Source organism: Petaurus breviceps, unplaced genomic scaffold (genome assembly GCF_028583685.1).
Source record: "Petaurus breviceps papuanus isolate PSGF00001 unplaced genomic scaffold, PetGlider_PUasm1.0 174, whole genome shotgun sequence".
Taxonomy (NCBI): Eukaryota; Metazoa; Chordata; class Mammalia; order Diprotodontia; family Petauridae; genus Petaurus; species Petaurus breviceps.
In genome coordinates this window covers 57,124,806-57,151,990 of record NW_027185761.1, presented here as the reverse complement: position 1 = coordinate 57,151,990, position 27,185 = coordinate 57,124,806, and the positions used below count along the sequence as shown (strand labels likewise).

General features: G+C 46.0%; 1 protein-coding gene across 5 annotated transcripts in view; it reads left to right on the top strand.

Annotated features, from left to right (window-relative positions):
• PXK (PX domain containing serine/threonine kinase like) overlaps window positions 1-27,185 on the top strand; it is a 95,315-nt gene that overhangs the window by 24,875 nt on the left and 43,255 nt on the right. For 4 of the 5 annotated variants that reach the window (XM_069084245.1, XM_069084244.1, XM_069084247.1 and 1 more), the window contains exons 2-4: window positions 11,305-11,355; window positions 15,114-15,161; window positions 26,357-26,543. In XM_069084245.1, coding sequence (XP_068940346.1) covers window positions 11,305-11,355; window positions 15,114-15,161; window positions 26,357-26,543 — 286 coding nt within the window. The remainder of the gene's footprint in view (window positions 1-11,304; window positions 11,356-15,113; window positions 15,162-26,356; window positions 26,544-27,185) is intronic. The other variant, XM_069084248.1, reaches the window with a different exon arrangement.

Here is a 27,185-nt window from a genome sequence, read left to right as displayed (position 1 = left end):
ATGGGCAGAGATAACACCATGTTTTCCTGTTTTGTTCTGATTCTTTGGGTGAAAAAAAAATTGCTGGCCTTGGAGTCAGGAAGCCCTGGTGTCCCCCCCCCCCTTATAGACTGGCTGTGTGACCCTGAGCAAGTCACCTAACATCAGGCACTCTCCAGGCAGTGATGACCTGCACTGGTGGAGGGAATTTCCTCACCTTGGAGTTCCTCCTGCCAGTGAAAGCACAGATCCCCATTTCTATTCTTCTTTATCTTAAATTCTGACTTTGAACACCCTTTTACAATGTTGGACATAGTTGTTGCCCATTTACTACCTTGTAGCTTTCATAAAAGTTATCTTGGCACATGTGGATACATGGTTTGGATTGAATTGTTTTTAAGCATGCCAACAAACCAAGACCACTTGCAATGCCAGTTGTAGCCAGTTCATCAAACATTTATTTACCATCTGGGCAGAGCATTGTGCTACAGATTGGAATTATGTAGATAAATGCATTTTAAAAACTCTTTGGCTTACTTAAAGTGTCCTGGGTAAGCATTATTTGGACTATACTGCATAAACACGAAAACATTTGTATAGACTAGGCTTATAAATAATAATACTAATAGGGGCAGCTAGGTGGCGCAGTGAGTAAGAGTGCCAGCCCTGGAGTCGGGAGGACCCGAGATCAGTTCCAGCCTCAGATACTTAACACTCACACAAAATAACTGGCCGTGTAACCTTGGGCAAGTTACTTAACCCCAATTGCTTTAAAAAATAATAATAATACTAATAGCTGACATTCATATAGTGCTTGTAGTGTGCCAAACACTGCTAAGAGTCATGTGATCATCATCTCATTTGGTCCTGAGAGGCAGGTGTTACTATTATCCCGATTTTACAGATGGGAAGACTGAGGTAGAGAGTAGTTAAGTGACTTGCCCAGGTCCCACAGCTAATACTTGTCTGAGATCAGATTTGAACTCAGATCTTCCTGACTCCATCCTCCCCAGGACTCTATCCATTACACTACTGAGCTGCCCATAACAATCCGTCACCCTCAAATGCTCTCCAGAGAAAGAACCGGTGGAGTCTGAATTCAGACAGAAGCAGACTATTTGCTCTTTTTTTCTTATGCTTTTTCCCTTTTATTCTGATTCTTTTTTCACAACATGACTAATGTGGAAATGTGTTTAATAGGATTGTACATGTGTAGGCTAGATCAGACTGCATACCCTCTTGGGGAGGCAGGAGAGGAAGGAGGGAGAGAGAAAAAACATTTGGAACTTGAAATCTTGTAAAAGTGAATGTTGAAAACTCTTTACATGTGATTGGAAAAAAATTACTATTAAATGGGGAAAAAAAAATACTCAGTCATCCTTGGTGAATTCTGGTGCCCAGATTTGAGGGAAGAATATTTCTGACTTCATGAATTAAAATGGATGGTTCCCACCCTCAGTGCTCTGAGGAAGATGGGAACACTCCTTCCCTGAGCCACTGACTTAGTGTCTTGTGACAATATTAAACTACATCCCTCATGCTGGGCCTTGGAGGTTTTTCTGGTCTTGCTGCCCTCATTCTTTGGAGTTTTTCTGGCTCTGCTCCACTAGAATAAAGGATGTGGTGATGATAGGAGAAGAAGGAAGAAGGAAGGAACCATGGGGAAGTGACAGGAGTTACAATACAGATAGGAGAATTCATCAAGATACAGACACACACAGTTGTTTGTTTGGCTGGCGTGGACACCGGGTGGCCTTGAACCCTGGCCCATATTCCCCCTTTTGAGCATTGTGTTGTCCTTTGGACACGGGGACAGCTTTTATCATTACAGGCCTCACACGCCTGCTTGTCACAGTCTGTTTTACATGCTTACGTGTTAGTTTCCTTTGGAGGTCTTGGGACATTTTGCTGGAGAATCCTGTGCTGCTGACGTGAGCTGAGGATAGGACAGGGAGACCCTTCTGCAGGCAATGAAGTTCTTAGTGGTCGCAGGAGAACAATTTGCTTTGATGAAGCCTGAGGCCTAGATGTTAGATACCTTGGGTAATGTGGAAAGGTTTTCCCAGGATTGTGCGTATGAAGAGATGTGCTAAGAGCAGTGGGAGAATTTCCTCCTGACCCTATCACACACGTAGCATCTAGAGGTCTTAAGAATTGTAACATCTTGAAGTTGGTTGACAAACTTTTCTCATCAAGTTAACTAGTTATATTTCTTTTTTTTTTCTTTTTTTTTTTTTTTGGTTTTAAAGCAACTGGGGTTAAGTATCTTGCTCAAGGTTACTCGGCCAGTTATTTCTGGGTGTGGTGCTAAGTGTCTGAGCGTGGGATTCGATCCCCAGGTCATCCAGACACTGGGGTCGGTGCTCTTACTCACTGTGCTACCTGGCCGCCCCAACTAGTTATATTTCTGAGAAAAATTGCCTTATCTTCTGTAGAATTTCTTTGCTTTGTGTGACCCCTAGATGGAAGATGGAAACTCAGGATTAAGAGGGACTCTGAGAGGCTCATTCTGGCCCAAATGTATAGCTGAACAAGAATCCCCTCTAGGAGGGCCAACAAACGACTGTCCTGTCCTTGCTGAAAGGGAATCTACCAACTGCCTAAGAAAGCCCATCCCATGCTGGGGTAGCTTGATTGGGATGAAGGCGGAGCAACCACTCTACAGCTTCCCACTGGTGCATGAGCTATACCCTTCAAGACCTAATAGAACATGACCAATGCTTTTTCCTCATGACAGCCTCTTCCACATGTGAAGACAGCCACCATGTTTCCTTTTGGTCTCTCATGTTTGGCCTACCCACCTTCCCCCAAGTCCTTTGGTTTTTATTTGTCATGAGGCCCGTCACCATTATGGTTGCCTTCCTGGACACTGTCCAGTGTATCCACATCCTTCCTAGCAAAAATTTGGCCCCAGAACTGAACATAGTCCTCCAGCTATGGTCTGATCAGAGCAGGGGAGAGAGGCATTCTTCTTTCCCTTTTTTTTTTTTTTTTTTTTTTGGGGGGGGGAAGGTAGGGCATTTGGGGTTAAGTGACTTGCCCAAGGTCACACGGCTAGTTTTTGTGTTAAGTATCTGAGGTCAGATTTGAACTCAGGTCTTCCTGACTCCAGGGCTGGTGCTCTATTCACTGCACCACCTAGCCGCCCCTTTCTTCTTTCCCTTCTATTCCAAACTATGCCTCTCAGTGAAGCCTAGGCTTACATTGGTGTGTGTGTGTGTGCACATGCGTGTACACACATGTGCACACTTTGCCGTGCAGTTCTCTTCTATTGATTTTTCAGTCCTCTAAAACTCCCGGATCTTTTGTCTGGAAGCAGCTGCTGAGCCATACCTTTACTCATACAGCTCAATTCTTAATCTCAACTGCAGACTTTACATTTATCCTTATTAAATTTCCTGTTCCCAGACTTGGCCCAGTGTTGTTGAATATCAAGGTCTTCTTGAATCCCAACTAAGTCATTCAGTCCTCCTGACTTCTCATCTGCAGAATTTGAGTAGAGTTCCATCTCCGGCCTCCTTCAAGTCCTGATTCAAATGTGGAACCCTGGAAGACCCAGGACAAATACCTGAGGTTCTCCACCCAGCAGTCTCCAGATCAGTGAGCATTTGTTAAGAGTTTCTTCTTGTTCGGTGTCCTTCTTTCTGGAAGAAGACCATGTCATCATGGAGGGCTGAGCAAAGTCACCAATAGAGATTGTTTCTGTTTTGACCAGAAACCCTAAGGGCTTTCCCCTCCCAGTTTGATTTTTTTTAACTAGATTAAAGAGGCCATTCTTTGTCTCTTCTTAAGAGCATGCTATGTAAGGGGTAGGCTGTAGATACAGAGAAAAGGAAAAACAGTCCTTGCTCTCATAGAGCTTATATTCTAACATCTAAATAAATAGAAACATACAAGGCTGTTAGAGAGCAGATGGAAGTTAGTGGCAGCCCAAGGACCAGGAACGGCCTCTTGCCTTCCTTGGAGGCATCTGTTGGACGATCTGGTCATGCAGCCAGCCGTGTCTGTATCTTGTCTAGCTCATGTGACGTCTTCCCACATTGTCCACAGCACAGCAGGAGAGGTTTGGTCAGATAACTGCCATCTAGATAGGCGCAGTCTTCCACATGACCCTAGGGCCAGTGGTCCAGGAAACCTGTCAGAGGAGGAGACAAAGCTGACTCATGGTGACTAAAGCTAAGTCAGAGACACCCCTTAGTCATTACCTCTTCCTTTTCTGGGCATTCACAAACCATAGTTTGGAGACTGGATTTCTAGTATTTTGTTCGGAATTGAAATTGAGCTCACTGGCTTCCCGTCTGCAGAATCTGTTCTTTCCTTCCCCTTCGCCCCCTTTCAAGTCTAGGCCTATGCAGTTCACATAGTGAATGGTGTGTTTGGCCTAGGTTCATATCCCACCTCAGACACTAGCTGTGTGACCCTGGGCAAGTCATTTAACCTCTGTATGTATCAGTTTGGCCATTTGTAATGGAGCTTCCTGATAACAGCACTTCCCACTCGGAATTGCTTCAAAGCTCAAATGAGATGATATATGGAAAGAGCTTAAATGTTGGCTGTGGCTCTTATTTCTTCAGTGTGGGCAACTCCTCCGTTCATGCAATCTGCCCCCTGTCCAGTGACTTTCATTGGGAGAGTGGCTTGGAGCTGAATGACTGCCCTGGGTCAGAGGAGGGCACCCAGGGCCTCATCCCCCAAGGTCACAGTCTAGTCACTGAACTGGACATTGATTTTTAAATTCTCTCCCAGCTCCTCTCTCTATTGATGTGGTGTGCTGTGATTTGCAGAGCACTTTTTGTGTGTTCTCTTATGTGGTCCTGTGTGACCAGACCAAAGAAGCTCCTATCGCCATCTTGCAGATGGAGAAACTGAGTCTGAGGGAGGTCAGGCAACTTCCCCCAGCTCACAGAGCTAGTCTGCATCTGAGGCAGGATTCAAACAAAAGTTTTTCCCTGACTCCAAGTCCAGTACTCTATCCATTGGGCCAACCAGCTTTTAGTTGGTCCTGTGATATTCTTAGAGGGAGGGAAGGAAGAAAATAAGCCCTTATTAAGTACCTACCATGTGCCTGTCCCTGTGCTAAGCATGTTATAGATCTTATGTCATTTGATCCTCACAACAACGCTGGGAGGCAGGTACTATTATGAGCCCCATTTTACAGTTGAGGAAAGTGAGGCAGACAGTGAGGTTATGTGATTTGCCCAGGGTCACACAGCTGCTGACTGTCTGAGGCACTCTATCCCCTAATATCTGAATGTACCTTAACAAATGCTTGCTGATTGCTTGATATCCCCTTGAAAACCTTTCTTGGCTTTCCTATTCATCACCATTGCTTCTGGCACTTTGGGGCCACCCAGATGCTCTGAGCAGCAGTTTTTACCCTTTCTGTGTGCCCTGGACCCTGAGGCCCGGGCACCTCTTCAGAATATATGCAGAAAATAGGGAGGATTGGAAACAGAACCAATTATTGGAATAATTATTAAAGGATTAACAAAGCCAACAGCAGCCAAGTTCAGAGACACCAGGCTAAGACCTCCTGCCCTACAGGATGTTAAATATGTGGCATTTTGCTCATGTCTTTCTCATTTTAGTGAAGATTTTATTTTCCAGTCTGTGCCTTTTCAAATGCTTTTCTTCACTCGGGGGTTCCTGCTGCCTGGTATTTGTTTGAAGCTTCTCTGTCCAGCATCTGGGCTCCTTCTCCTCTTTGGTCAGGGAGCCTGGACTACATCTGCCCTTTCCCAGGCCTGTGGCCTCTTTCCTCACTCGCCAGCCTTGTGCCCTCCTCTCAGTGCCGTTCACTGGAGCCTGAACGTGCTTGGTGCAGGCAGTCAAGTCTCCATCTCCTGGTGTGTCTGGGGTTCCAGCTGCAGAGGAATCACTTTTCTTTTGTTTCTCCCGTCCAGAGAGATGGTTCTCCTTGTCAGACGGCAGGCACCTGGACATTGACCCTCCTGGCCTCGTTTCATCCACAGCCATGTCTTGGGTGTGGATTTGGCTTCTGTTACCTGCCTTTGCTTCCATCTTCTCTCGGTGTCTTTTTCACACAGAGTTTGTCGCTGCACATCAGATGTGAGTTACCAGTCACCAGTAATGGGGCTCCTCTCCTGCCCACTGCCTCGCTCCCCTCTGGTGGGGTCTGCCCCCTCTTCAGAAAAGCCTGTTACACAGCTCCAAGCATTCACTCGGCCTTATTCTCCCCATCTTTGAACCTTCAGGCCAGGCTTTCCTGCTGCTTCTCTTCTTTGTTTTTACCTTCAAATACTTCATCCATTTTCCTTTTCAAAGAATATTTCATTTTTTCTGCTGGCCTGCAGAGCAGACATGTTCCTCTCTCCATCCCTCTTACTTTCTCCCCTAGGACACAAAAGAGTTACCTGGTCATGGCAGAGAGACAAGCATCATGGGCCCTCCTCATGCACCCCTTACTTGAGGGCAGTGAGATCCTGTGTTCCAGGGGCCTCTTCATCAGCTCCCATTGGCCACTCCCATTGGGTGCCATCTGGGGGCTCTTGAGGGAAGTGTGATTTATTTATAGCAGTCCGGAGGGTGTCAACTGGCCCCGATGGGCAATTAACAGCTTCCTGCTGAAGTCCGGGTTCAGACACTAAAGCAAAGCCAGCAGATGGTTCTGAGGAGCTCTCAGACTGATTGCTTTCTTCCTCCTAGAGCCCTGAGCACTTTTGGATGTCTCCGCCTTTCCTCTCACTGCCACTTTGGTCACAGATGTGTTTAGGAATAAACTGGGGGCTCACTTCATTAAGCCTTCCTCCACTGGCATCTCTGAGAGATGAAAGCATATTGTTCACTCATTTCAGTCCTGTCCGACTCTCAGTGACTCCATTTGGGGTTTTCTTCGCAAAGATACTGGAGTCATTTGCCATAGTCTTCTCCAGCTCACTTTACAGATGAGAAAATAGAGACAAACAGTGGTAAGTGACTTGCCCAGGGTCACACAGCTAGTAAGTGTCTGGGGCCAGATCTGAACTCAGAAAGATGATAGATAGTGCCACACCTGGGGTTCTGTCCACTGCAGCGCCACCTGGCTGCCCCTCAGAAGCACATGATGAAGTTTTAAAGTATCTTGGATCCTCTCCCTCCACATGAGGGTCTTATGTATAACCTTAGAGTTATGTTATTGTTATCTAATTATATGACTGCAGAAGTCACAGAAGGATTCCTAAGAAGCGTTCTGTTCATCGTTTCTTAGAGCACAATAATATTCCACCATAATTATAGACCATGAGTTCTAAGATGCTTTCTCTGTCCCCACAGGGCATCAGTGAATGTCCCAATACTTTTATCTGAATGCAAAAAGCAATTATTTCACCCAACTTGGCAGCAGCCCCAGAACCCTCAGTATAATCGCATAATAGCAGGACAGCGCGTTGTCCCAGGGCTTGTTCTACCTGGAAACCATGGGAAAGATGGGAAGGAGATAACTGTCATAATAAACCAACATTTACGTAAGTGCTACTTTGATTATCTCCTGGGAGCCTCGCACCAGCCCACCCAAGGAGATGGATATTGGCTGGGATCATTGTTTCCTTTTTATAGAGTTGGAGATGTTCGAGGCTGAGAAGGAAGGGTTAATTAAGTAACTTGGCCCTTCCCATGCAGGTAGCATGGGGCTGAGGCAGAATTTGAACCCAGGCTTTAGTGTGCCTTGTGCTCAGCACTGGGCGGGCTGAATTCTGATTTTAGCAGTAATGTCAGGGAGACACACCTTTCCACCCTCATCCGTAAAATCAAAAGATTTGGACTGGCCCACTCTGAAGGTCTCTTCAGGTCTAAATCTGTGCTCCTTTGTGCTTCTGATGTATAGGCCAGAGGCCAGAGAATCAGCTATTGGAGGAGAGTTGTTTCATTCTTTGTCCTTGTATGTCCAGTACCTCAGACTGGCACCCAGTAGGCTAATAAAGCCAGCAATGACTAGGCTGATACTTCATTATTGCTTATTAATTATTAATACTGTTGACAATGTTATGGTATTAATATTGGGCTAATAATTCATAAATACTTATTCATTGGTTACAATGACGCTGAGCTCCCTTCCCTTCCTTCTTCTCTTCTCTGAGTCTGCCAGGTTTGCCACACCCAGGTTCTTTTGGTTAGAACCTGTGATTCATGGGGAGCAGGGAGCTCTTAGGGAGAATACTGCCTATGTCACATGCACCATTCTGCCAAGACTTCTCGGAGGGAGCTGCCTCGGGCTCTCTGAGTTGAAGTGTCTCACCCAGTGTCAGAGGTGGGACCCGGGGGTTCCTGCCAACTCCCACATCTACTACAGACTTCAGCGTGTCCTAGATATGACAGGCCTGTCTCTGGAGCAGCCCCAGCTCTTGGGCACTTAGCCTTGGCTTACTTTGTAGCCTGAAAAGTCCTCTCTGCTCAAACTGCCCAGCCCACACTGAGTGCTCTGCCTGCCTAGACACTCCCCCCTCCGTCCCAGGGTTATCTGTTGTTACACTAAGAGGCTTTGTCCTTGCATACTTAGCAGCCAGCTCCTAGGAGCCCTGGCCGGGTCACTTTCTGTAACAATAATAGGGCCCTTTTTGTAACTCTTGGGGAGTCTGGAATGCCACAAGTGCTTGTGAGCAGGAACATTGTTTCTTGTGTCAGAGATCAAGAAAACAGTTTCCACAAGTTGTCTGAGTGTGAGGCTGTGGTGGAGTAGGCCCTGAGCCTGGCAGGTCTGCTTTCAGATCCCTGCTCTGACCCTGCTGGCCCTTGCCCTCTGGGCAAGAGAGTACCCCAGCCTATCTTCGGGGACTGTGAGCTGATGTGATTAGGGATCACCTTCTTATTTATAAACCACAGATCTCCAGTTCTGATGCTGCGAGAAATGTTCAGAGCAGTCAGAACCATCACCAGAAGGGACCATTGCACAGCAGAGGACTCATTACCCCCAGAGTCTCTGTAGGAAGAATTTCGGCTTCCAAGCCCAGCGTCTTCAGGTTGTCTGCCCTCCTTGATTACCTCATTCCATTCCATTTAGACCCATCCTATGGGTTTGTATGGGACAGCCAAGTGGCACTGGCCCTGGAACTAGGAAAACTTTGAGTTCAAATCAGACTCCAGATGTGGTCTAGCTGTGTGACCCTGAGCAAGTCACTTAACCCTCATCTGTAAAATAAGTTGGAGAAGGAAATGGCAAGCCACTCTGGTATTTTTGCCAAGTAAACCCCAAATGGGGTCATGGAGAGTTAGACACAACTGAACAGCAGTGAAAACAACAGCGTGCTTCTGTTTCTTGTGTGACAGTTACCCCCAATTGATCCTGGCAGATTCAGCCCCTTGGGGGAAAGGGTCTGTGACAGACTCCTGTCATGCAGTCCTGGGTGTAGGTCTGAAAGGAACCATGGGGATCACTGAGTCCAGCCTCCTCATTTCACAAATGAAGCCACCGAGGCCCCTTTGAAGTCCTATTGAGACACTGAACTGCAAGGGATAGGTTCTTAAGAGAGGCCTGCGCTGCTCTGCCCTAGGACCATCCAGTGCTGGCGAAACTGCCTCCCAGAGGGGCCACGGGCGCATGCACTAACAGAGGATGCCACTGGGCTTGGGGTGGGGAGGCAGCTGGCTGGTCAAGCCGGCCCTGCCCACCGCTGAATTCGCTAAATGAATAAAGGAGATGGGGATGGAGCTGGGAAAGAACCGCTATGGACCAAGAACCTGATTCCCCTTAGCTTCTTTCTGCCTTCAGGAGAGAGAGAGAGAGAGACAGACAGAGAAACAGAGACAGAGATACACACAGAGAGACAGAGAGAGACAAAAAAGACAGAGAAAGGAGAGAGACAGAGACAGAGACAAGAGAGACAGAAAGAGAGAGAGAGAGAGAAAAGAGCGGGTAGGGGGGCCTGCCAGCTTGGAGTCCAGAAGACCGCCTTCAGCTACAAGGCCTGCCTCTAACATATCCTCCCTGGGGGACCCTGACCAAGTCACTTACCCTCTGCCTACCTCTGTTTCCTCAGCTGTAAAATGGGGATAATAATGTTACTGCTTCCCAGGACTTTGAGGAGTAAATGAGATAATACTTATAAAGTGCTTATTTAGAACAGTGCCTGTCATATAGTAGGCACTGAATAAATCCTTCCTTCTTTTCCTTTTTCCCTTCTTCCTTCCCTCCTTCCTCCTTTTTTCCTTTCCTTTCTTCTGTCCTTCCTTCCCTCCCTTCTTTTCCTTTCTTCCTACTTTTTTCCTCCCCTCTCCCTCTTTTCTTCCTTCCTTCCACCCTCCCTCCCTTCCTTCCTTCCTTCCTTCCTCCTTCCCTCTCTCCCTCCCTTCCTTTCTCCTCCCCTTCTTGCTTCTTTTCCTTTCTTCTTACTTCCTTTTCTTCTGCTCCCTCCCTCTTTCCATTCCATCCTTCCTTTCAGCAGCTCAGCTTTCTCAAGCCTGGGAGTTGCTGATCTACATTGGTAAAAAGGGGTTTCCATGCTGAAGTTCCTCCCAAAGAGGAAATCACAGGACTAGACTGCCTTTTCCTTACCCAGAAATGAAATCAAGTAAAAATGATACTAATGTTTGAGCAATATTACAATTATTTGTTGGTCCTGTTGTGGAAATATCAATAAAAGATGTTTTAAGGTGGACATTTTAGTGATCTTCAGATGGCTTGAACTCACACTCTCCTAGGGCATTATTCCTCGTCTCTCAGAAATACTCAGCTCACTTCTGGAGCCATTTTGCGAGCGCTCTGGAAGATGCCCACACTGTGCTGTGCTGAGCACTGGAGAGCCACACACTTGGTTTCTGATCAGATGGAGGGGGAGGGGCAACAAGGAAAAGGGAAGTCTGAGGCAGGATTCTGGGGTCAGTTGGCTGGCTGTCAGGACCGAAGAAGGAAGTTTGGGGCAGGAGAGGGGGCAGTTTTAGAGGCCAAGGGAATGATTCAGTCTTAGGCACGTTGGGCCGAATTTGCAATGCCAGTGGAATGTTCAGGTGGAAATGGCCCTCAGGACTCGAGTTCAGGGGAATTGTTAATGTGGCTACATAGATTTGGGAATCGTGTCCACAGGAGGGATCATTAAACCTCGGGGAGTAAAAGAGGTGGCCAAGAAGTCTGTGTTAATCTCACCCAGTACTGATGCTATTAATTTCATAAACCGTTTTGTTTGCTTCTTAATTCTGGTCTTTCGATTTGATTGGAGGACACACGTCCTATACTTGATCATCGTAGATGAAGTTCTGCTGCCCATCAAAGGCTCATTCTCCCTATTCACAGTTGCCATCAATTCCAGCTTTGAGCTTTTCTGTGCTTGTTTATTGTGAGTCGGTTATTTGGGTGTTTTTTTTTCAAAGTAAGGTTTTTTCCTCATTATTTTTCAGGAGTACATCATTCGTGTGCAAAGAGGAATTTCCATAGAAAACAGCTGGCAGGTAATTTTTTTCATAACTGAAAAATATTTCAGCTTGGGAAAAGACCCACCCTCTAGCTGTGGTTTGGGGGCCATGATAAAATTCAAAACAGTGAACTCTTGGGTATTGATAAATGGTGCTTCCTTGGCGGGGGGGGGGGGGGGTGTCTGTAGCTGTGTAGTTGTGTTCCTTAGTTGGTTTTTTAGGTGGGGAGGGGCAGATGGGGCAGGTTGGTGGAACTTGTACCCCGCACTAGAACTGAAGGACAGACAATGGAAGCTCTTTTTGCCTCTTCCCTCCTATGCTGCTTCCCTTTTTCAGTCACTCAGACTTGTGTGTTGGACTTGATTTTCAAATGGAGAAAAGATAATAAACATTTACATAGAGCTACTCTGTTGAGATGTGTTCCCAGCAGCCTCTAGTTGGGCAAGGCCTAAGGAGAAGCCACCATTTCTTTCCAAAGTCCATGGCTTTCTCTTGGATTTTCACCATCCTTTGTCTGAGTTTAGGTTTCCTTAGGCCTAAATTGGGAATATTGCCATCCAAGGCTCCTACTAGCTTCAGTCTGCTCTGATTCTCTGCTCCCTTATAACCACTGGCCATTTTGGCCATGAGAAAGAGAGAGAGACAGAGACAGAGACAGAGTGAGACAGAGAGAAAGAAAGAAACAGAGAGACAGAGAGGCAGAGAGAGAGAGAATGAGAAAGGGGGGAGGGAGAGAAAAGAAGAAGAGAGGGAGAGATTGAGAAAGAGAAAAAGAGAGGGACAGGAGAGATTTGAGAAGGAGAGAGAAAGAGGGTGGTGGGGAGAGACAGAGATAGAGAAAGTGCCTTTTCCATTTCTGGCTGCCCCAAAGAGGGAGCTGAGACTTTCCTTTTTGTTCTGGCAGAGTAGAAAGAAGCAGATGGAAGTCAGGGGACCTGGGGCTTCCTCCTACTGCCCTTGCTGCTGTGTGAACTCGGACAGGGCCTGAGCTTCCATATTTTCTTAGCTGTGAAGTAGGGACAGTGAGTCAGGCCAGCCTGTGGCAGGAAGGACACTTTGCAAAGTGCCTGGGCTAAATAAGCCGCCAGATGTAGTCTTATCAAAGACTATTTTCTTCTACTTCCAAGACTCAAATATCTGTGTGTGAGGGAGGGGTGAGGAGATAAGAAAAGAGAAGCTGACAATTGTGGGTTTTAGTAAAAGTGTTTTGTTTTTCTCATAGGGAAAATCTGACTTAGAGCCATTCCCTTTCCTCTCTGCCAGTGTCGCTCGCCTCTTGTAACAGCAGACCTCCACTGGGTCTGTTCTCACTCCCAGGAGAATGGAAGGTCCTTGAGGGCAAGCCTGGTCTCCTTTTTGTATTTCCCAGCACTTAGCCCAGTGCTTGGCACTCAGCATGTGCTTACAAAATACTTTTCACTCTTTTATTTACTGTTCGAAAACAAAACAAAATTTTTATTTGGCCATGTTGTCCCTCAGAGCTAGCTCTGTTCCCATTTCTCTTCCTTTTGCCCCATCTCTCAGTGTTTGTCCCCCCATTTCCTGACCCAGCCCCCCTCTAGCTTCCCTTCTTCCCACATTACTAAAATTTCCCTCCTGAAGGCTCCAAGTGATAGGTCCAATGGCCTTCGCTCAGTGACTGTCTCTGCTGCATCTGACCCTGCTAACCAGCCCTCTCTTCATACGCTCTCCTTCTTGGGCCTCTGGGACACCATGCTTTTCCAGCAGGGCAGGCAGCCGGCTGGTCCAGTGGCTAGAATACTGGACTTGGAGTCAGGAAGGTGCCCCCTTCCAGTCTGCATTTCCCCAGAGTCAGGGCTCATACCTCTGTTTTCCTGTCCCTCAGAGGATCCAGCTGCTTTCACGGCTTGAAGCGTCACCCCCATGCATCTGAGCGACTCCCAGATCTCTTTGTCAGCTGCTGAGCCCTTCTGTTTTATTTTTGTTGAGACATTTTGTTTCAGCATCACAGAGAGCAGCCCCTCGGGGTCCATGTAGTTCCCCAAGACCAGGCACCTGCTCTGCTTTGGGAGAGGCCCTTTCCGCGGCAGAAGTCCCCTTCTCAACAGAATCACAGTTCCGGCCTAAAAAAAGAAAGAACGGAAACCACAGGAGACTCACAGAGAAGCCCGCCACAAGACTGTGGGTGCAGATGCCACTTCATTCAGAGTTTTGAAAGTTACAGAAAACCCCAAAGTGTGCGCAGGGGCTGCTGGTGCGGTGTGAGCCTGGCGGTCTAGCCGCTTGTCCAGAGGGAAAGGGCAGTCGCTCCAGGCCAGTGTAATTCATCCATTTAATTGGGTGCTTGTCACCATCTGAAGTCATCATCATTCATGTGACAGTGATTATGACAACCATAGCTAGCCTTTTAAAGAATTGTATGGCTTGTAAAACACTTTACAAATGTCACCCCATCTCATCTTCACAACACTTGGAGGTGGTGTTATTGTCCCCATTTTCCAGGCGAGGAAAAAGAGGCAAGCGGATGAAATGACTTGTCCAGGGTCATGCAGCGAGGAGCTGGATTTGAACTCGGGCCCAGAGCTCTATCCACGTTGCCCCCAGGCTGCCTAATGTAGGGCTCTATTTTTGGTGTATTTTGTTCTCCTGCTGCTGCTTTCTTCCCTTGGCATCACTTACTATGAGTCTTTTTGATTTCTTTCTATTTTTTTCCTTATGGACAACATTTCGATCAGCATAATTGGTCATTTCTCGTCACCAAAATCTGCTCCTTCGGATGACAATACTAATTCCATTTTGTCCAGGGTATGTAGGTTTGCAGAGGGCATCCCTTGCAGTAACATGGTAAGCTTAGTGCTCCCCTTGTGTCCATTATATAAGTGAGGAAACTGAGGCTTAGGTGAAGGGACTTATCCAGGGTCACACAAGAATTCACAGGCTGAGTTAGGATTTGCACCAAGCACCCTGACTCAGACCAGGCACAGCATTTCCCACCATCCTTGGCCATGCCCATCACATTTTCACCGCATCCTAGTCCAAGGTCATGGCTTCTTCTTGATTTGATTGTCATCAACTGCATTGAGGTCCTTGTCTCCTGCCTGGGTTATCAGGACCTCCTCTAACTCATCTCCCTTCTCCATCTGTCATTCAGCTTCCATGGCTTCCCGTGTCCTATGAGATACAATCCAGACTTGAGGCCTCAGACTCTGGCTCCAGCCTCCCCAAACACATTAGGCCCGTCACCTCCCCGGGCCTTTCAGCAGGCACCCGAAGGCATGACTGTGCAGGACAGGAGGACATAGAGAGCCGCCTGGCTCCTCTAGGAGCTTGGAGGCCACTGCTTGGCCACAACTCCTCACTCATTTGGGGGTTCCTCCTCCCATCTCCCCCGCTCCAGCCAGCCTCCCCACGCTGTTCTAGCCTCCTCCCATCAGGCTCAGATCACTGTCTGCCCCTTCCTTTGACCCTTAATCTCCTAGTGCCTTGATTCAGTCACGGGAAGGGGTGAAGCACACGTTCTTGTCTGTGTCCCCCCACCTCAGGGCCTTCTCCTCACGTGGCCTTCAAGGCCTCCTGGGGGGGACCTTGGCTTCACTGCTCCAGCCCTCAGTTTCCTTGTCTGTGAAGTGGGAGGTCGGGCCGGATGATCCTCATCTGAGTCTCTTTCCAGCCCTGATGTTGTGTGATTCAGAGACATTCCCCAGGGTGCTTAGGACCAGGTCTCATTCATAGTAGTTGCTCAACAAATGTTTATCAAATGACTGTTTTCCTGTGGGCCTGGAGAGGTGGTGGATGTCTGCTGAGTCAAAATGCTGTGGTCTTGTTCCCTGCAGATTGTGAGAAGATACAGCGACTTCGATTTACTCAACAGCAGTCTGCAGGTGAGTGTTGGGAAAGACCAGCATGGTGGGGAGGAGGGGGATGTTGGGAAAGACCAGTGTGCTGGGGGGGGAAGGAGGGAGGAGACGAACAGCCATAATGCTAACCAAGAAATCCCCTGATCTCTAGTATAGGTAACAACAGTGGGCAAAACTGTCCAGCACCTATAATTCAACTTTCACAAATAAAGGACCAGCCATTTTTGTCAGGTGTCTGAATTGAGAATATGCCACTACCAAGCCAGCAGACATTGACTAAACATAAATGTCATATTTGACTATCTGGCTCCTTAGATGGTAGCTTTCCCTTTCAAAAGCTCTTCCTTCTTCCTTGAAATTAAATGCTGGAAACAGTACTGAGATGCAGGTTTTCTTCCCACAGTTCTAGCCAAGGATGAGAATTAATCCATGCACAAACATTTGTCGCACACCTGCTCTGTGCTAGGCACTGTGCATGGTGCTAGGGGTACAAAGGAAGAGAATGAACTGATCCTTGTTGATGCCTGTCGTCTCCTGTTAAGCCTCTGCCTGGCCAAAAGAACCCCCTGGCTGTCTTAGCGTCTGTTTTTCAGTTGGCAGATTGGCCCAGAATGCAACGTTTTGGATTTCAGAAAGTTCCCTGGCTTGCCTTGGGAAGTTGGCTTGATGTATCTCATGAAGCCCTTTGACTCTTAGTGAGAACAGGAACTGATGGACTTGTTATTATTTCGGGATAGAAAACGAGGGGCAGCAAGGTCCACACAGTGTGGGCAGGGTTGGGGAAAGCTGTTGCTCCAAATGGACAGACAGTACCACATGTGCCAGTGCCTGGAAAAGTCAGGGTCATTAAACAGACAGTTATTCATTAGGCACCTGTCATGTGCCAGGCCTGGTGAGCTGCATCTACAGAGAAGGGTGGGGAGGGACAGCAGCCTGTGCAGCTGGAGGCTGATGTTTCGGGCACTCAGACCAAACCTCTAAAAATGCCGCATTGAGATGTGCATACACACATTATCCTTTGCATCTTGACTGAGCCATTTATAGATCTGCTTGTCCTTTCATGCACCTTGCCTTCCTCTCTTTAAGCCTCTAGATGGAATATTGACAAAGACTGAATTATCTTCTCTGAAGCATTCAATCTGTTTCATTTTAACACCAGACTAGGGCATGTACTGACATTCTCAATCCAGTGTCTGTGAGCCGGGGATCAATATGCCGCTTCTCTCCCTGGGCCCACAGGACAATTCTCGAAGTGTCCTGAACATTCTCATACGTGTTTCTTTCTTTGGGGACAGGTGATTGTCTTCATGGTTTTATCAGAAAGGGCCCAAGGTAGACCACAGTCCAGTAGCATGTTTGAGAAGGCAGGGTTTGAAAGCCAGAAAACACAACATTCGTCTAAAAAGGAGGAGGAGAGATGGGGATTTTCTTTCTCTTCTGTCCTTCTTTTGGAACCTGGAGGGTGGGTCCCTGCAAGCCCCAGATCCGAGGGGATGAGATGCCTTTTTCCAGAGTAATCTTCCCTTCAGACAATGCAGTCTCAGAAAGGCACATGCTTATTCCAAATCCAAATGTACATGTGTATTTACGTTGGCACACTGTGGTCTGGACACAGCCAGATATTTCAGCAGGAGACACATCAGAATCCAAATAAACAAACAGAAGAAATTACAACTTTGCAGGAATACACATTTAGAGGCACACTTTAAGACACTGGCACTTAGTGAGAAGACCAGCTTCGTTTCTAATCCTTCCTGATGCCCCACTGACTAATTCAAGACATCTCTGAAGAAAGAGAAACAAAACCTGGCCCATTGAATTGGGGCCTCCCCCTGACTGCCACACGAGGCCGAGCAGACGGTATGTAGCTCAAGTCTTTAAGGACAAGGCCTCTGAGGAACCTCGATTCATGAGGACCCAAGTTCCTTTAGGCATTTTTCTCAGGGGTCAGAGAATGTAGTGAAGACCAAGATGCTCTTCTGAGAACTAGTTCTGGCCGACTAAGCATCCACACGCTCTGGGCCTTTCCTCTTCTGAAGTGGCCAAACCAGGGGAGCTCTCAGAGCTTGAGGCCTGGGAATTAAGCTGTGAGGAGGAGGTGCCTTTTGTCGCTCAGGGGCCACTTTATTCCAAATCTCCAACTCATTTCCTTTCTTTGGTGGATGGATGGAGAGTAGGAATGGGTGGCTTTGGAAGTGTCAGGCTCATGGCCAGGCCTCACTTGGTAAGGGCAATGTATAGAATGCAAAGACTCCCCCCACCCCCCAAAATGCTCAGGAATATTTGTAATCAGGACCTTGGCTCAGCATCTCCCAGTGAAATGCAGTGTGGGGCAGGGACCTAGAAACTGCTTCATCGGACTAAAGAGTTCTGTGTCAGGTTTCTTGGCCTCTGTTTCCTTGTCTGTAAAATGGGCAGTTGGAGTCATTTGTCTCTAAGAGAGAGAAAGGCAGTGAGATGCAGTAAAAAGGCTGCTGATCTTGGAGTCACAAGTCCTGGCCCAGCCCTTTACTCCCCTTGTGACCTTAGGCAAGTTATGGTAACTTCTCTGTGCCTCAATTTCCTTTACTGTAAAATGAGAGGTTGGATTGGATGGCCCTAGGTCTAGGATTATGGGGTCCCTTCCGTTTCTCAAAGTGTTTTACTGTGCTTTGTTGCTGCAGGCTTAAGCTGCTCATTAGAAGAAAACTTGGATGAAATGAAGGCCAGGGGCTTGGGAATAAGGAAAAAAAATGGTTGAAGGCAGTATGTGCCTCATTTTAAAAGAACCCCGTGTTGTTTTTTTTAATTTAATTTTATTAATTTGTTTGTTTACTTTTAGTTTACAAGATTCAATTCCACAATTCCTTGAGTTTCAAATTCTATCCCCCTCCCTCCCCCATGGCGGCATACAATCCAGTACAGGATCTGCAAATACTTTCACATTAGACATTAGTCAGGTTATAAAGACGGGTTGTATCAGATGGAATGAAAAATGGTAAAGAGGAAATAAAACCAAACAAGAAAAAGAAAATGATCAGGTAGTTTGCTTCAATCTGGATTCAAACTCTGTTCTTTCTAGTTCTTTCTCTGGATGTAGACATCTCTCTCTATCATGAGTCTTTTGGGGCTACCTTATAACCTGCATTGCTGAGAAGAGTCCAGTCTATCAAAGTTGGTCATCACACATACGTTGTGTCTGTAATTGTGTACAAATTTCTCCTGGTTCTACTCTTCTCACTCAGCATCAGTTCGTATAAGCCTCTCCGGGTAAATATGAAGTCCATCTCCTCCTCGTTTCTTATAGCACAATAGTATTCCATAACATGCATATACCACAACTTGTTCAGCCATTCCCCCATTGATGGGCACCCCCTTAATTTCCAATTCTTTGCGACCACAAAAAGAGCTGCTATAAATATTTTTGTACAAATGGGTCTTCCTCCCACTTCTATGATCTCTTTGGGATACAATCCTAGAAATGGTATTGCTGGGTCAAAGGGTATGCACTTATTTATAGCCCTTTGGGCATAATTCCAGATTGCTCTCCAGAAAGGCTGGATCAGAAGAACCCTGGGTTCTGCTAGAAATGGCTAACGGCAGGGATCACACACGCAGCCTGGTGGGGGTGGTTCCCCCATAGAGAAGGGAGCATGCAGAACTCGGGGCTTCCCTGGACTTGAAAGCACACAGCTCCTGCGTGGTTACCTTTCCTCCCCACATTGTTGTACAGCAGGTGTTGTGAGTGAGTCCCAGGGAGACTTGGGGGGGGGGGGCGGTGCCTTCAAAAAGACGCCCAAAGGGAAGCGATCAGGACATTAGAGAAAGTCCCAGAAGCAAAGCCAAGAGGGGCCATTGAAGCTGGCTCCAGGCTCCTGGGCGGGGCTGCCAGCAGGCATTAGCTCTTTTTCTGTTTAGTTACTGGGGTTCTAGGGCTTCTATACTGTGGTTAGTATCAAACAAGCTTTTAGAAGTTGGGAGCTGGATCAAAAAAGAAGAGAGGCATCTCCTGAATTCTGACATTAAAAAAAGAACCACTCAGTTTAGAAAGAAGCCAAAATACACATTTTCCCATAATATTGTAGCTTCACAAGAGGCAGTGTGATGTGCTAGATGGGAAATGTACTTAGAGGCAGGAAGACTGGAGTTCAAATTCTGACTCAGGCACTGTGTGACCCTTAACCTCTCTGTGCCTCAGTGTCCCCCAAAATGAGGGGGTTAGATTAGAGCAGCTCTAGATACGTGATGTCACAGAATAGTTCCTAATGTGCATTTGGTAGAGGAAGCTTCCTCTCCAGGAACCCCCCCTCCCTCAGACACACACACTAAAATCACATATCTAAATGCTCCTAGCCCACCCCTCCTCTTTTTTCTTTTCTTCCTTCCTTTTTATTTCTTAGAAATACTTAATTTAATGTCTAAAGTTGAGGGGAGATAAAAGTCTCCATGGCAGTGGGGAGGGGCCATGACATCCCCCATCCCTGAAACCTCCTGAGAATGAAAAGCTGCAGCTCCCATAAACAGCCTGACAAGCCCTGACACGAGTTCTGCAGAGATCATCGAGTTTCCCTTGAGTGAAACGAACCTTGAAAGATTAGCTTGGTTGTAAACTCAGAGCCCTTCAAGCCAGACCCAGTGAGACACTCCATGAACCCCATTCTGGAGCACTCCCCCCCCCGAACCCCCTCCACACACAGCCTGGAAATAAGAGAAGCGTGAAAGGTTGAGGCCGAGCTCAGCTTGAGCTGAGTTTGGTTGTGCTTGTGGGCTCCGCGCTGGTCCAGCCTGGTGCCTGACTCCCTGCTCACAGCATAAGGAGAGAGGCCCTCCCTCCAGGCCTGGGCTCTGCTCACACCCAGCCATTCATCTCAGACCCCAGCAATTCAGCTGCAGCCTTTAAGGGATTTTTCTTTTTTATTATCAACTTAAATGTCAACAAACACAGACACTTCAATATACAGATAAAAACCCCAAACAGGATCAAATGTGCAAATGTGAACTTCAGTCCCATAGTTTTTAAAGGTGTATATGAAATTTAGCACAGTAATAATACCCTTGTCCTCCTTTTCTGGCTCCCGTTCTGTGAGCTTTCTTAGCTGTATTTTTACATGTTTCATTGTCCTTTTCTTTCTTTCCTTCTTTATTTGCATCACTGACACCATCCACGTGATCTCCTTCTCCACCTGCATCTTCAGGTTACATTTCCCCCTTGGCTTTACACTCTGTGCCCCATTCATAAAAATACTGAGTGATTGATTGGTTAGCCTCTGTGCCCTCCGAGTTAATTCTTCTCTGTTCAGGTATGTACATACTTTATTTCTCAGTCAAGAAGCCTTTTTTAAAATATGGAACTCATTTAAATTTTTCTTTTATTATTATGAACTATCTTTTCAACAAAATTTCCTCCCTTATTTCTTTATTTCTATAAATGTGCCTTGACCTCATTGATTACTCAGGCTCAAAGCCTTAAAGTTATTTTTGATTCTTCCTTCTTCATCATGCTCTATTTTCAGTGCCACCCTAGCACTTCTATTTATTTTAATTTTATTTTTTAGTTTTCAACTTTCACTTTTATAATATTTTGATTTCTTCCTCCCTCCCCAAGAGGGCATGCAATCTGACATAGGCTATACGTGTACAATCATATTAAACATATTTCCACATTAGTCATGTTGTAAAAGAAAAATCAGAACAAAAGGGAAAATCCATGAGAAAGAAAAAACAAAAAAAGAGAAAATAGATTGCTTCTATCTGCATTCAGACTCAATAGTTCTTTCTCTGGATGTGGCTAGCATTTAACATGAGTCTTTTGGAAATATCTTAGTTCCTTGCATTGTGAAGAGGAGGTAAGTCTATAAAAGTCAGTTGAACCAGACTGTGGCTGTTTCTGTGTACAGTGTTCTCCTGGTTCTGCTTATGCCACTCAGTATCAGTTCATATAAGTCTTTCCAGGTTTTTCTGAAGTCCGTCTGCTCGTCATTTCTTATGGAACAATAGTATTCCACTACATTCATGTATCACAGTTTGTTCAGCCATTCCCCAATCAATGGGTGTCCCCTCAATTTCCAGTGCTTTGCCACCAAAAAAAGAGCTGCTTCAATGAGCATTTGGATTTTTTTTGAGGGGGGAAGGCAGGACATTTGGGGTTAAGTGACTTGCCCAAGGTCATACAGCTAGTAAGTGTGTCAAGTGTCTCAGGTCGAATTTGAACTCAGGTCCTCCTGACTCCAGGGCCGGTGCTCTGTTCACTGCACCACCTAGCCGTCCCCAGTAAGTATTTTTTTTTTTTTTTGCCTTTTGGAGGGCAATTGGGGTTAAGTAACTTGCCCAAGGTTACACGGTTAGTATTTTTGTGTGGGTGTTAAGTGTCTCAGGCCAGAACCGAACTCGGGTCCTCCTGACTCCAGGGCCAGCGCTTTACTCACTGCGCCATCTAGCCGCCCCCCAGTAAGTATTTTTTAAAGCATCTACTATTTGCTAGGCAGTGTGCTAAGTGCCAGGGATACAAATATAGGCAGAAGACAGTCTGTGCTCTCAAGGAGCTCCCAGGGTAGTGGGGGAGAACACATGCAAACACATGCAAGTCACGTAGAGGATAAAATGGAGACAATCAGTGGAGAGAAAGCCCTAGTAATTAAGGGGTATTGGGAGGGGTGGCTTTTAACTGAGACTTGAAGTCAGGGAAGCCAGAGACAGGATGGGAGGAAAGGAATTTTAGGCATTGGGTTCGAGGAACAGCAGGGAGGCTGGTGCACTGGGATGAGGGAGGGGCTGGGGGAGGGGGAAGAAGTCTGGAAAGGTGGGAGGGGGCAGGTTGTAGAGGGCTTCCAGTGCCGAACAAAGGATTTTCGGTTTGATCCTGGAGGATAGGAAAAGGGTTGATTGACAACCTTAGAGGCTGCAGATGAGGTGACATGGCCAGATCTGTCCTTTAGAAGCATCACTTTGACAGCTGAGTGGAGGATAGATTGGGTCAGGAGACCCTGAAGGCAGGGACATCTACCAGCAGATGGTTGAGACAGTCCTGGCGTGAGGCGATGTGCGGCCACCCCAGGGTAGTTGAAGTGTTTGTGGAGAGAAGGGAGCATATAGAGAATTCCCCTAAGTAAGATTAGGAGGACTTTGCAACAGGTTATCTATGGAGAAGTGGGAGTGTTGGGTTGGTTGTGAGCCTGGGTGACTGGGAAGTACTACCTCTGCAGTACTAGGGACTTTGGAAGAGGGGAGTGCGGTATGTGTGTGGGGGGAGAATGAGTTCAGTTGTGGACGTGTTGAGTTTAAGCCGTCTCTGACACATCCGGTCTGGGGTTTCTGATGATCATTTGGGGCTTAAGACTGGAAGTCAGGAGAGAGGATAGGGCTGGACCCATAGACTTGAGAAGCATTAGCATGGAGGTGATTGTTGAATCCATGAGAACTGGAGAGAGTTCAGAGGAAGGAGAAAAGAGGGCCCAGGACCTAGACACCATTGACAGCAAGGACTGAGTCACTATGCACAGTGAGGACCCAGCAAAGGAAAGTGAAAGAGCTAGGCGGGAGGACAAGAGAGCTTGCTGTCAGGAGCCAAGGACAGGAGAGCTGAGTGAGAACATCCCAGGCTGTAGAGGGGTCAGAAAGGATGGAGACTGAGAAAACCCTGTTGGGTTTGGCAGTCAGGAAACCACTGGTAACTTTGATGCTGATCACTTATTTCAGTAGTGACCAGCTCCCTGTGACTCCCTTTGGAGTTTTTTTTGCTCAGATATCCTGGGGTAGTCTGTCATTTCCTTCTCCAGCTTGTTTTACAGATGAGGAAACTGAGACAAATGGGGTTACACAGTGTCTGAGGCTGGATTTGAACTCATGAAGATGAGTCTTGGTGGTTCTGAGCCCAGTGCTCTAATGACTGCCCCACCCAGCTGCTTTGGGGAGAGCCATTTCAGTTGAATGATGAGTTCAGAATCCAGGTAATAGAGAATTAGGAAGACCATGAGAAGAAACAAAATGTACTTGATTGTAGACTGCCTTTTCAAGGCGGATAGCTGCAGAAAGGGGTAGGGATGTGGGATCATAGCTAGTGGAGATGGATGGATCAGGTGAGGGCTTTTTGAGGAGATCATGGGCATGTTTGCAGATTTTAGGGAAGCAGATGGGGAAATGGGTGAGGAGTGAAAGGGTAGGGATGACAGAGGGGGCAGTCTACTAGAGAAAGCATGAAGAGGGATTTACACCTCTTCATGTGAGATTGTGGCAGAAGGCATCTGAGTAATGGGAGATGAGGAGAAAGCCCTCAGCAAATGATTGCCATTTCTTCAGTCAAACATGACCCAGGTTTCCGTGTGTGAATAGGGATGAAAATGCTTGGAAGAGAATTGTGCTAAGCTGGGATAGTGTGTTGGTGAGGTATAAAAGGATTTTCTTGTCCTGATGAAGGACCCGTTGAGGTTGTGTAACATAAATTTGTAATGGACCCAGTCAGCACACTGAGCATTTTCTCCAGCATCGCTCAGGAGCACATGTGTGGGGGGGAGGGAGGACAGCAGAAGTGGGAGTGACCCAAGACTGAGGCTTGGCAGGGCAAGATGAATTATACAAGGGAGAAGGAGACTCAAGAGAGGAGGACTGGGTAGAGTTGAAGAGCTGGTTTATCAAGGAGTCAAGATGGGGAAGGAAGAAGAGTGGCCAGTGCAGGGGCGATGGCCTGGGGAAGCACTGAGCGGCCGAGGGCTTGGAGGTCACACCAAGGATGAGGGGCAGGCTTTGGGGTAGCAAGGCAACAGATTGTGATAAGAGAATTCAAAATCTGTGAGCATGGAAGCAGAAGTACAGCAAGATCAAGGGTCTGGCCGGGTCTTCATTTGCTATCAGCTCCTCTTCTTGGTTTCAGTGCCACTGTCATCCTCGTGCCTTCATGCTGGGTACCATCTGGTGCCTCCCTCCCCTCTACAGCAGCCTTTTTGTGTGTGGTCTTAACCCATTAGATTGTAAGCTCCCTAAGGGCAGGGACTGTCATCCTTTTTTTTTCATTTGTTCCCCCAGTGCTCAGCCCAGCACCTGACACATGGTGGGCACCTGGATGTAAGTGAGGTGGGGTGGCCAAGACAGAGACAACTGCTAAGTGGGATAGATCGCCCAAGGGAAGCCCACTTTTATGTATCTGTAAAAAGATTGGAAATGAAAATGGTCTACTTAACAACAAATTGCTCTGTGGAAAGGAAAAACAAAACATCTGTTATGTGTCTCCTCTGGCATTTCTTAAATAATTGAATTGTCAAAACAGAAGGTTTGGAATTGGCACTTGTGGCTTATATCACGGCCAAGAGCTGACTGCATCTTTATTGCTTGAAAAACATTTCTGAGTGAAACTGGTTAAGCCTGCTTTGCATATGTGGAGGTATGCGTCCCTTCTGGTATCTTAAACATGCTTGTCTCTTTATGTACTGTCCCCTTTTTTCTGGTGCCTATTTTAGACTAACCATCTTCCTAAAAACAGGGGCAGTAGGGAATCGTATTACTCTTTCAAAGTGACTTTTCTCATTGAATTGCCTTCCTGACTCATTGTTTTACAGGCTTAAAAAAAAAAATCCATGTAAAGATTTGAGATTAGCCAGACCAAGAGAGCCATAGAAACTCCAGGGGAGGTTGGGAGCTGTAGAATTTCCTTTTAGGGAAGTTTTTTTTCTTTTTTTTTTCCTTTTTCAAACAAGTAAAGCAATGTATTATGAAATTTAAGCAGTAATACAACCAATTAAACTTATTTGCAACTAATTAAACATAACCATACTAAAACTAACAATTTTCATTTACACCCCCCCCCCTTCTGTGCCATGTTTTCTTTGCCCATTCATCTCTGTTTGGGTGGGTGGAATCCTTTAACATATTGATAGCCTGAGTGGATGGCTTCTCCAACTGTTCTCTTTGCTTCATCTCTCATAAGTCCTTCCATATTTATTTTTTAACATTTTTTATCATGAAGTTAACCACTACCACAAGACACAAATCATGAATATTTCAAGATGCAAAGTTAGGAAAGAAAACTGCATAAAAAACTGTGAACTATTACATGCATTGACTTTGAACTCTGTGTGTGTGTGTGTGTGTGCGTGTGTGTGTGTGTGTGTGTGTGTGTGGTAGGCCTTTGGAGCTCATATTGGTCTGATTAGCCACAGTCGGACACAGTGTACCTGCACTCCAATGTAGTGATGGCATTTGGGCCCTCTTTGAGAACAAAGTACCAGTAACCAACTGACCGACACATATATCAAGTTTAATGCAGTAGTCAGTAAATTGCTGCATTTGATTCTGCTTCTGCTCATTATATTTTCCTTCTGTTCCCTTTTAAAAACAAACAAACAAGCCTCGGAAGACTTGTGTGAACTGATGCAGAGTGAGGTGAGCAGAACCAGGAGAACCATTAATACCCTGACAGCCACAGTGTAAAAACAAATGACATGGAAAGACTGAGGAAATGCCTCTGTCTGATGCAGTGACAGGTCCCTGCCTCCGAACAGATTGACCCATGCTGGGCATGACTCATGCAGGGATTTGTCTTACGTGACTAGGAGTATTTGTTACAGGGTTTTGTTTTTCTTTCTCAGTGGATTAGAGGGTGGGATGGGGTAGGACAGAGACAAACTAGATTTTTGTTCATAGAAAAGCAATTTAGTTTTAAAATGTATTATTGATGCTGTTTCCCTCCCCTCAGTCTATTTCTTTCTATTCTTCACATTTTACTACATTCAGGTGCCGCAGTTTATTTAGCCATTCCTTGCTGTTAGATATTTTTGTTGTATTCTGGATGTTGGGATTTTGTTGTTGCAATTACAAAGATTACTATCACGTACATCTTTGACTTAAATAGCCCTGCTTTAAAAAAATACAATTCTTAGGGAATATTCCCATTAATAAGTCAAAGGATATGATTATCATTATTAATAATAACTAGTATTTATAGAGTACTTCAGAGGTTTGTAAAGTAGTTTACATCTGTTATCCCTGTGAGAAATAAAAGGTTGGCTAACCTCCTTGATCCTAATTTTAAACTTGAAAATTTCCAGAGAATAGATCTCAGTGTATTACAGGGTACCCTCAGATTCACCCAGAATCAGTCATTTCCACACTCCTCCGGGCCTCAGTTTCTCATCTGTAGCATGAGGGAGCTGGCAATGCAATGCGCCAGATTGAGAAGGCACCAAGTTAGTCGCTTGGCCTTGTTAGTGGGAAGGTCAGGGATATAATATTTTTGTTTCTATTTTTTCAAGATTTCAGGTCTGAGCCTACCTCTTCCTCCCAAAAAACTGATTGGCAACATGGATCGGGAGTTCATAGCTGAGAGACAGAAAGGCCTGCAGAACTATCTCAATGTAATCACCACAAATCATATACTGTCTAACTGTGAACTGGTTAAGAAATTTTTAGACCCCAACAACTATTCTGCAAATTATACCGGTAAGTGAAGCCACCCATGACCTTTAAGAGACAATTACAGATGAGAGGGAGAGGAGACAACTTTAAATATAGGAGAAAAACAGAAGTCTGAGGGAGAAAGGACTTTTAAATTATTCACTGTTTGTTTCATTTAAGTATCTTGATTTTCGGGTAGGGTGGGGGGAGCACTTAGGGGAACAGATTTATTTTCTTTCAACCCTGTGCTTCCAGATACAAAAAGGGAAAATTGATTTCTGGAAATGCTTGCACCTCCAATGCGTTGACTTTTATCTGTGTGTAGACTCTGGGGCATTATTGCTTACATCAGTACTGATTTCATATTGGGTGTGTATGCTCCTTCCTTTGATATCTATCAGAGTGCCCCTCCCTGCCTCGGTGTAAGATTCATAAGTGGGTGGGCCCCCAGAATTCATTGTTCTGATCACAAATCCCATGAGATCTCAGGATCACTTTTATGCTGTATTAAGGCATTTCAGTAGGACATGGGAGAGTCTTCTTAAGTGGTATAATCACCTTTGTTGCCTGTATTACATCATTGTTATATCCAATAATGGCAGAGCTGTGAACAGTTCAAAATGGCAGCTAATTAAAAAAATTTATATTTAGCTTTGCAGTAGCCTTGTAGACTTACATTTTAAAATG